The 10,172-nt window shown below is 37.1% G+C and overlaps 2 protein-coding genes across 3 annotated transcripts in view; one reads left to right on the forward strand and one right to left on the reverse strand.

Annotated features, from left to right (window-relative positions):
- LOC104741969 overlaps positions 1-449 on the reverse strand; it is a 3,000-nt gene extending 2,551 nt beyond the window's left edge. Inside the window, exon 1 of one of the 2 annotated variants that reach the window (XM_010462918.2) lies at positions 281-449. The gene's annotated coding sequence lies outside the window, so the exon portion shown is untranslated. Of the gene's footprint in view, positions 1-217 lie in introns of both variants that reach the window. The other variant, XM_010462917.2, reaches the window with a different exon arrangement.
- Positions 9,249-10,083, forward strand: LOC104743767 (uncharacterized protein At4g02000-like). The gene is made up of 3 exons (XM_010464814.1): positions 9,249-9,724; positions 9,839-9,923; positions 10,024-10,083. Exons 1-3 carry the CDS (start codon positions 9,249-9,251, stop codon positions 10,081-10,083), a joined length of 621 nt encoding a protein of 206 aa, XP_010463116.1.

Below are 10,172 nucleotides of genomic sequence, written 5' to 3' on the forward strand. Positions count from 1 at the left end.
TGCAAAAAAAAAAAAAAAAAAAAAAAAAAAATTCTCTCTGATTCAATACTGCAAAACAGTAAAAAAGAAGAGGCTTGAGTCTGAAATCAGAAACGAAATCTACGACAGGAGTTCATCATAATGGTTTCAGTTCAGTAAGTTGTTGAAGCGATGGGGACGACATAAAAAAAAAAAAAACTAGGAATCTAAAACACTTCCTACTCTAGTGTGGTTTCACCTTCAGATTTAGAAAGAAAATAAAATATTTGTGAGATTGGGAAATCAAATGGCCAAGATTCACCGGACGGATCTGAGAGACGTTCCGGAGTGATAACCGGCGGCAGAGCGGAGAGAGTAGCGGCGAGAGAGATTTGATTAACTAATTGGTGGGCTTTTTGTTTGTGTTGGTTTGCTTTGTGATGGAGAAAACAAAGCTCATAAGTGAAAGTGTAAAAGGGCGATGCGCAGAATTTGTTATTACAAATTAATTTGTAAATTTAAAGAGAAGCAATTTTTCTCAATATCGTTACAATAAAAATTTTTCCAAAAACACCACTTTTAGTTTTTACTTTTAAAAAATACTAATAAAATGATTTTTTTTTCAAAAATATCATAAAATTAAAGTAAAGTTTTTATATTCAAAACTAAACCCTAAATCATACCCTCTAAAAACTATACATTAAATCTAAATTTATCAATCCAAACCTAGAAAAATAAATTCTCCATACTTCAAATTTGATTTTTGTGTTTATGGTATTTTTGGGAAAAAAACTTTTGTGACATTTAAAAAAAACTTAAAATATGATATTTTGGAAAGACATTTAAAATGTGGTATTTTGAAGAATTCCTCGTTTAAAATTTCAGACCCTTTTTATATTATAAAAATTACATATTTGGATTCACTTTTTATTTATATTAAATTATAAAAATTATGATATTGAAATTCACTAACTATGTTTTTTCTTCACTGCTTAGTTTTTCTTTTTTAAGATGTTTGCTTGGATGATATTGTCCGGTATTATTAGCGGATGTCCAAAGGACTGCGATCCCACCTACTGTTCGTATGTAGTTTTTTTTTCTAATAAAACATAGGGGACTTTGTCTCCTATTTCACACTAAAAAAAATGATATATTCGGATTCACTTTTATATCTAGTTATGATAAATGAATATATATGTGGCAGAGGCTTGGTCGACTAGTAGACGACGGAGACCTCATCTTCCACATCTCCTCTCGATAGTAGATATGCTACGCTCGCAGTACCAACAGAGAACAGAGCAGTCTGATCTCGTTTTGTGGAAAAGGAAGAATGACAGCTTCAAAGCGGAGTTCTCTACGGCGGACACTTAGAATCATATTCGTTCCACCTCTGCTGAGGTTTCATGGCACCGCGCTGTGTGGTTCACTCATGCAACTCCAAAGTGTACTTTTTGCACCTGGTTAGCGGCTCATGATAAACTGGCCACAGGGGATCGAATGTTGCGGTGGAACGTTGGGGCTACAAGTACCTCTGTGTTTTGTCAGCAAAGTGTGGAAATTATATTACATATGTTCTTTGCTTGTGCCTTCTCTTTTGAAGTGTGGGCTGCGACGGCAAAAGGGGTGTTTCGAACCCAGTACTCTACCGACTGGAATCAGCTTCTAACGCTTTTAGCCGACACACGCCATGATCACTTGAGAAGCTTTTTTACTCATTATACCTTTCAACTTACTGTGTACACCATCTGGCGAGAACGCAACGAATGAAGATATGGTCAACATGCCAACATGCCAGGACAGTTGATCAAATGGATTGATCGCCAGGTGAGGGATCAGATTCTATCTATTCAGCGAACGGGGATAGGAGGTTCGACAACAGCCTTCAGGCTTAGTTCCAAACTAGTCCCTAATTTTGGTTTCTTTCTAGTTACGTAATCTTCTCTAGCTCAAACATTCAAACAATAGCTGCACTCGTTATAACAAAACTATTTTCTTCTTTAAATATAATTTAATATTAAATTAAAAAAAAGAATATATATGTGTGGATCTGCGCCTAAGCCATATTTTCGTGTGACTCTACATTAGGAACCATAGTTAGAGTCTCCTTGATCGTGTGAGAGTTTCTTTCCCTTTACCAAAATCGTCGACAAATTAGCTCTAAAACCGATTTTTAGAAACTTGAAGCCTATTATAATACATCTTAAACTCTAATTAAACAAAAAAAATATAACACAAATATATCAAAAAATTATATGATCAACCTGATAAATACGAAAAAAGTTTATAATCTTCTTCAATTTAGCTTGGTTGTCTCGTATAGATCATTTGATTGTTTATAGAATACCACATACATTACTGGTTCTTCTCATCAAACGAATGACCATTTCAAGAAATTGGTTAGCCGATTGCCTTTGTGAATAGCATGAAGATTGATCGCTCTTCTTCTTTCTTATCAATCTTCATGCTATCTTTATAATAGAGTTTTTCTTTCTTTCAGTGTATTATATTTTCATAAAAGCTTAGTTGTTTTTGTGTTTATTTGATGAGTTCGTTCTCCTTTGTTTTACGTATGAGTTGTTCTGCTTTGTGTGTTTATACTGTCTTTCACTTTTCTTTATAAACTCCTTTAGTCTTGACTCAATGAAGTTTTTACTTTGTCCATCAGCTTTAGTTTTTCTTGTTTGGGTTTTGTATTTTACTTTAGTGTGAAATTAACACAAAAACAACTAAGCTTTTATGAAAATATAATACACTGAAAGAAATAAAAAACTCTATTCTAAAGTTGATCGATAAAATTTTAGTTGATTAAAACGAAAAGATGATGTGCTATACAAAGAATAAAATTTGTTGACGGCAGAAAAGAAATGTTGATGGCAAAGATTAGATAAATAAAGAATAGAATGTGTCTGAATATTTGCAAATTATATATTATCGAAAAAGAAATATTAAAACAATGAAGTTGTTTTATGGCGGCGATGTAAACGGCGAGAGTCGATTTCATTGTTATTTCTTTTTCGATACTTTATTATGTTGTACTTAAGAACTTCTCTCTCAGGTACAGATTACTGAGCAGAGAAATTGCCGGAGATATTACCGTTTTCTGGCCGGTTTCAGACAAATTCAAATTCAGTAAACTTCGATACTTCAGTTTTTCAATTCGCATTAGTTGCTTCTTCTTTGCATATCACGGGTTTGCTACTCCTTTCTAAAGATCGTTTTCGATATGGAAAAGCAATTGGATATCTTTCTCCAACAGATGACGATTGAGGAAGAAGAAGATAAACCTCTGGTTTTATCTAATTTACCAGAGTTCAGCTCCTCTGAGAGGAACAAGCGAAGTATTATGGGAAGGTTTTTAAATCCTGAATTTCAACGCATGTCGAATTGGATTTTAGAGATGCCAAGAATTTGGAGATTATATGATAGGGTTAGAGGAATTGCTCTATCGAGAGATAGGTTCCAGTTCATCTTCAAGAATGAAGAAGACATACATGAGATCTTAAAAACTGGGGTTTGGACGCAAGATGATTGGGGTGTTGTTATGGAAAGATGGGTTGAAAATCCTCCTCCTGATTATCTGAAGTTTATGCCGGTTTGGATTAGACTCCGTAACATTCCAGTAAATCACTATACAAAAGATACTATATCGGAAATTGCTGGATGTGTTGGACAGGTTTTGGAAGTGCCCTTTGATGAGAAAGAAGCACAAAGCAATGACTATGTCCGGGTTAGAATTGCTCTTGATGTCTCTAAGGGCTTAAGAAATTTTAAAGAGCTACAACTCCCGAACGGATCGAGGGTAAGGATTGGAATTGATTACGAAAGAATTAGAAAAAGATGCTTCCAGTGCCAGAGGCTGACACACGATAAATCTCGATGCCCTTTGGTTCCTTCTTCTCTCGAAAATCAAGTGACTTCTGGAACAGTGACAGCTTCTAAAACTCTTAACAAAGGCAAGGAAAGGGAATCAGATGCGGTAGCTACCTCCACTGTAGAAGGTAACTCTGCAAAGCTTTTACATGATACAATCAAAGCTGATATGGTGATAAAAAAGAGCTCTCTCTTAGAGGTCCCTATTCAAAGTGTGAATCAAGGTACGTCATTCTACTGCTCTCCATCTGCTTTCTGTTCTGGTAATCTCGAAGCTAGCTCGTCCAAAAGTCAGCATCAGATGATAAAATCAACTAAAAGACCTAGGCCTTGGATAAAATGTTCGAAAGATAAGAAAGGCAAAAATTTGAAAGTTATTGATCTGTTTAATGAGTGTAGTGCGAAAGTTTCAAGGGATGATGAGGGTAGGGATAATGGGAAGAGTTTGGCCAAAAGTCTCCAGAGAGACAATGTTTCGGTGGTTCCTGGTGAACTGCCGCAAGATCAATAGATATCTTGAGCTGGAATTGTCAAGGGTTGGGGAATCCCTGGACAATTCGTCATCTCAAGGAAATGAGAAAAGCTCATTTCCCTGACATCCTTTTCCTCATGGAGACAAAGAACTCAATAGGTTTTTTGGAGAAGGTTCAAGGTTGGCTGGGCTATAGTAACTTGAAAACAGTTGAACCTGTAGGATATGGTGGGGGTTTAGCTCTGTTATGGAAAGACAATATAGATATAGATTTTCTTTTGGTTGACAAAAACTTTATAGATATGAAAATCTCAAGTGGATCAAAATTTTGGTTTATTTCTTGTGTTTATGGGAATCCGATTACTGGTCTTAGATCCCTTGTGTGGAATAAAATTCTAGATTTTGGGCTGTTAAGAACTGAAGCTTGGTGTATGCTTGGAGATTTTAATGCAATATTGTCCAATGGAGATAAGTTGGGTGGTCCTTTGCGAGACCAAAGCTCTTTTCTGCCTTTTCAAAAGTTTTTAGATAATTGTGATATGTCTGAACTTGGGAGCTCTGGAAATGGCTTCACGTGGGGTGGTGTTAGAAATAAACAATGGATCCAGTGTAGACTAGATCGCTGTTTTGGAAATCCTGCTTGGTTATCTATGTTTCCAAACAGCCATCAATGGTTTCTGGAGAAACTAGGCTCGGATCACAAACCTGTGCTGGTTAAATTTACGAATGATAAGGATTTATTTCGGAGTAACTTTTGGTTTGACAAACGTTGGGCTGAGGACCCTTCTTTATGGGAGGTAATTCAGAAGGCTTGGAATGAGATGAGCTCTCTAGAAGTTGAAAATTCTGTTCTTTTAAGAAGTGATAACTGCAGAAAGGCAATTAATGCTTGGAAGAATAGAGTTTGGTCCAGCTCAGAAACTCGTATAAAAAGTCTACGGAAAGAGTTGAAGAAGCAAGATGAATCGTTGAAACCCTGCTTCAGAAGGATTAATGAGATTAAAAAAGAACTTGCTGTAGCCTTTCGAGAAGAAGAAATTTACTGGAGACAAAAGAGTAGAGAGAAATGGCTTCTTGATGGTGATAAGAATACAAAATTCTTTCAAGCATCGGTAAAAGCTGCAAGAATGAAGAATTCTTTACAGTTTCTCATTGATGATGATGGTATAGAACATTTCTCAGAGCAACAAAAAGGAGAAGTGGCAGTTAAGTATTTCAATCACCTCTTTAAATCATCTTCGCCTTCACAACTTAGTGATATCCTTCATAACTTTCGACCACGAGTGTTAGATAACATGAATCAGGATCTCGTAAAAGATATTTCGAAGTCGGAGATCAGACAAGCTGCGTTCTCGATTAGTAGTGAAAGTGCTCCTGGCCCGGATGGTCTCACAGGGTTTTTTTTCAAAAAATTTTGGCCACTGATCCATAACCAGATTAATGGTGAGGTTCTTAAGTTCTTTGCTACTGGTAATCTCCCTGAGGATTGGAATCACACTCTTCTTTGTCTCATTCCGAAAATCCCAGATCCAAAACGTATGTCAGATCTTAGACCTATTAGTTTATGCTCAGTGATCTACAAGATTGTTTCAAAAATCCTTGTGCTTAGGCTGAAAAGACATCTACCATCCATTGTCTCTCCTACTCAAGCAGCATTTGTTTCAGAAAGATGGATTTCAGACAATATCTTGATAGCTCATGAAATTGTTCATAGTCTTCACACACATCCAAGGATATCTCAAGAGTTTATGTTGATTAAAACTGACATGTCAAAAGCATATGATAGAGTAGAATGGATTTTTTTGAAGGATATGCTTATCGCTCTTGGATTTAATGAACGTTGGATCTCTTGGGTTATGGCTTGTGTTTCTTCAGTTAGCTATGCAGTGGTAATCAATGGAGAATCCTATGGTTTGATCAAACCGGCTAGGGGCATTAGACAGGGTGATCCTTTATCGCCTTTTCTTTTTGTGTTGTGTACTGAGGCGCTGATTCACTTGTTCAATCAAGCGGCAAGTGAGGATAAAATTTCTGGGATTCAGTTTCATCATTCTGGTCCAGCCATCAATCACTTGCTTTTTGCAGACGATAGCCTCTTCATTTGTAAAGCCAATAGGATTCAATGTGCTGAAATGTTGAATTGCCTTCAGAACTATGAAAAGATATCGGGTCAAATGATAAATAGGCAAAAATCAGCAATTACATTTGGATCAAAGTCAGAGATTCAAGATTGGAATTGGATAAAGAACAAAACAGGGATTAGCTTAGAAGGTGGGGAGGGTAGATATCTTGGTCTTCCTGAATGTTTGAGTGGCTCCAAAAAACAGCTTCTAGGTTTTATCAAGGAGAGACTCCAGTCTAAATTAACTGGTTGGTATGCCAAGAATCTTTCTCAAGGAGGTAAAGAAACTCTTCTAAAGTCTATTGCTTTGGCTTTACCAGTTTATGCAATGTCCTGCTACAAATTGCCTAAGTATACTATCAAGAATCTGATTTCTGTCATGATGGATTACTGGTGGAATAATAATCAAGAAAAAAAAAAAATCCATTGGCTAAGCTATGAGAAGATGACTATACCAAAGGTAGATGGTGGTTTTGGTTTTAAAGATTTGGAAATTTTTAATCAAGCGATGCTAGCAAAACAAGCTTGGAGGCTTTTACATGATACAAATTGTCTCTTCTCCAAATTCTTAAAAAGCAGATATTTTCCTTCTACTGACTTTCTTGATGCCTCATTTGGAAGAAGCCCTTCTTTTGGGTGGAGGAGTATTCTTTTTGGTAAAGAACTTCTTTCAAATAATCTTCGCCGGGTTATTGGAAATGGTAAAGACACTCTTGTTTGGGTTGATAAGTGGTTATATGATGGTAGCCCTACAAGACCTGTTGGTATTCATTCTCTGATGAATATTGAACTTAAAGTGTCTGATCTTTTCAATCAGCAATCCGGAAAATGGGATGATCATCTCTTAAGTGCTCTTTTTCATCATTCTGAGATAAAAAGCATTAAAGCTATAAAACCTAGGTTAGGTTATAGAGACTCTTTCTGCTGGGGGGAAACAAGGAATGGAATTTACTCAGTGAGCTCTGGTTACAATTTGATGTTTAAAGTGAGAAAAAAGGAAAGTCTGCAGATTGCATGTGCCTGCCCTTCTAGAAATCCAGTCTTAAGAGCTTGTTGGGAGGTGGCTACATCTCCAAAAATTAGAATATTTCTCTGGAAAGCTTTACTTGGAGCTCTTGCTGTTACAGAAAGACTTAGGACTAGAGCAATGAGAATTTTTGATGGTTGTATGATATGTGGTGCAGAGATAGAATCTATCAACCACATTTTGTTCCTCTGTCCTTTCGCAAGACAAGTTTGGGCTCTTTCCAATACTCCATCTCCGTTCTTGGGTTTTGGCAACTCAATTTTTGAAAATATGCATCACGTATTGAGTTTAAAGAGTCAAGGGAACTTTGTTGCAGAACCTAGTTCATCTTTTTCTTGGATTCTGTGGCAATTGTGGAAAAACAGGAATTCCTTACTCTTTCAAGGAGTCTGTTTTTCACCACTTGATGTTGTCCAAAAAGCATGGGAGGCTTCTTCGGAATGGAGTGCAGCGCAGACTCTAAACCGCTGCCACGAGATTGACCCTTCAAACCAGGACGAAAGATGGCTTCCCCCTTTACATGATGAAGTGAAATGTAACATTGGCTTTTCATGGTCCAAAAAGTTTTCATTATCTGGAGCTTCTTGGGTAGTAAGAGATCCTACAGGTAATGTACTCATGCATAGTAGAAGATCCTTTGCCTCTGTCAATTCTGTCTTTGAAGCTAAAATCAAGAGTTGGGAGTGGGCTTTAGAGAGTATGACAAGCTTGCATTTCGCGAATGTGACTTTTGCCGCGTCTACTTTCGAAATTATTCAAGCTATACATGACCCAAGTCATTGGCCATCAATTGTAAGCTTCATCTCTCCCCTCATCTTATATAGTAAAGGGAAACCATTTTGGTTTCTTAGCTTTGAACCTTTAAAAAGCAATTCGGGAGCTATGATGATTGCAAAAAGTGTCACTCTGGACTTGAGATTATCTTCTTACGTAGCTTCTGGTAAGCCTATGTGGTTGAAAGGTTTTTTTGATCATGAGCAAAGCATGATTTTTAATTCTTTGCATTAGTATTTTCCTTTTGCTCTTCTTCCAGAAATTTCTTATATTATTTCTCTTATCTAGTGTTAATAGTAAAACTTTTTTTTGTTTTTCATCGTTAGAATGGTTTATATTCTGACTTTCAGAAAAAAACAAATCTAGAAGACTTTTTGATTCTAAAGCGGTGATTATCTTGGTTTCTTAATCTTTTCTCTTCCTTCCTTAGAAGTTTTGACTCAGTTCCCACAAAAAAGTCTTATCTTCTTTGACCTTCTTCTCTCCTTATCTCATATTTTCTAGTCCTATTTTAACTTATTCCCTCTTAGTCACCCATATATATTACCACCCTCTCTCGCTTCTCTTTCCTTAGTAGTTACCCTTTCTCTCGTTTTTTATTTATCTATCATGGCTGATGAACTTTGGAATGATCTTCAATATATGGTTCTTGGTCGTGATGATCCGGAACTGTTTATTCCTAGTTCAGCTTATGATAGTGCTCTGGCAAGGAATAGACGCAGCCTTATTGGGCGTCTGCTTAACCCTACTCTCCAAGACCGTGGGCGTGTCTTAACTGCCCTACCTGCTCAATGGGAGCTTTACGACAGGGTGCACGGTCGAATTCTGGATGATAGTTATGTTCAATTCAGGTTTAGTTCAGAGAGTGACTTAGCCTCTGTTCTCAGAAGGGGACCCTGGGTGTTTGAAAAATGGTTTGTTGCTCTTCAAAGGTGGGAAGACTTTCCTGGAGAGGATTTCCTTACATCTATTGACCTGTGGGTTCAAATCAGAGAAAGGTCAGATTTGAAACTGGAGAAAGAGCCATGATAGGTTTTGAGTATGAAAAACTCAAAAAAGTATGCACCAACTGTTGTTGCTTCAATCACGACTTGGCTCACTGTCCGTATCTTGCTCCTCCGGCTTTTGATGATGATTACCTCGATGTTCCTCTGGCTCCTGGTCAGGAAGAAGAAGTGTTATCCGTTCACAACAGCTGTAATGGAGACATTAAATCAGATCAGAGCTCCGCAATCTCTTCCTATTCCCCTATCTCTCAGCCGCCGAGACCTGCTTCTCCAGCGCCGAATCTTGAGGAGTTTTTAGCTGCTAACCCTCTCCAATGTTTCCCGTCTTCAAGTTCAGCCTCCATCAAAATCTCATCAGATTCTCTGTTTTCTAAAACTGGAAATCCAAAAGAAAATTATGAAATTGGTGAGAGCTCGAAGAGGAAAAAAGGGAAACAGGTGCACATGGAGACTGATAGGAACACACGTCAATGCAGAAAGGATCCAGGACTGAGGTTCTATCCGGTTTTACCATAAACCTCTAAGGAAAATGATTAACAAGTCAGGAATCTCAGGAACTAATAGCCTTTATTTCTGAGATTCTTCTTTTTGGTTTAATCCTTTTGTAGGATGTGTCTTGCTTTAGTTTTTTTTATGTTGACAATGGTGTTTGGTTCACCTCTTGGTGCCTTGGCTATGGTTATTTTGATGAAGGTAAAGGTCGTGGAAGAAATTCATGAAGACCTTTGATGACTGTTTTTTGAAGATGATGTGGTGAGATGTAAGGTTCTGTCATTCCTCTTTACTTATGAAGTATGCTTTAAGACCGGCTGCAATGAATTACATTGTTTTGATGGTCTTAATGAGAGAGTGATGAAGACAGACTTACTTCACTAGCATCTACCTTATTTTAGCAGTTATGTTGTAGTTTAAATCTGCTGTGTTTCCAAACTTGTTGTAATA

This window comes from Camelina sativa, chromosome 14 (assembly GCF_000633955.1).
Source record: "Camelina sativa cultivar DH55 chromosome 14, Cs, whole genome shotgun sequence".
NCBI classification, from domain to species: domain Eukaryota; kingdom Viridiplantae; phylum Streptophyta; class Magnoliopsida; order Brassicales; family Brassicaceae; genus Camelina; species Camelina sativa.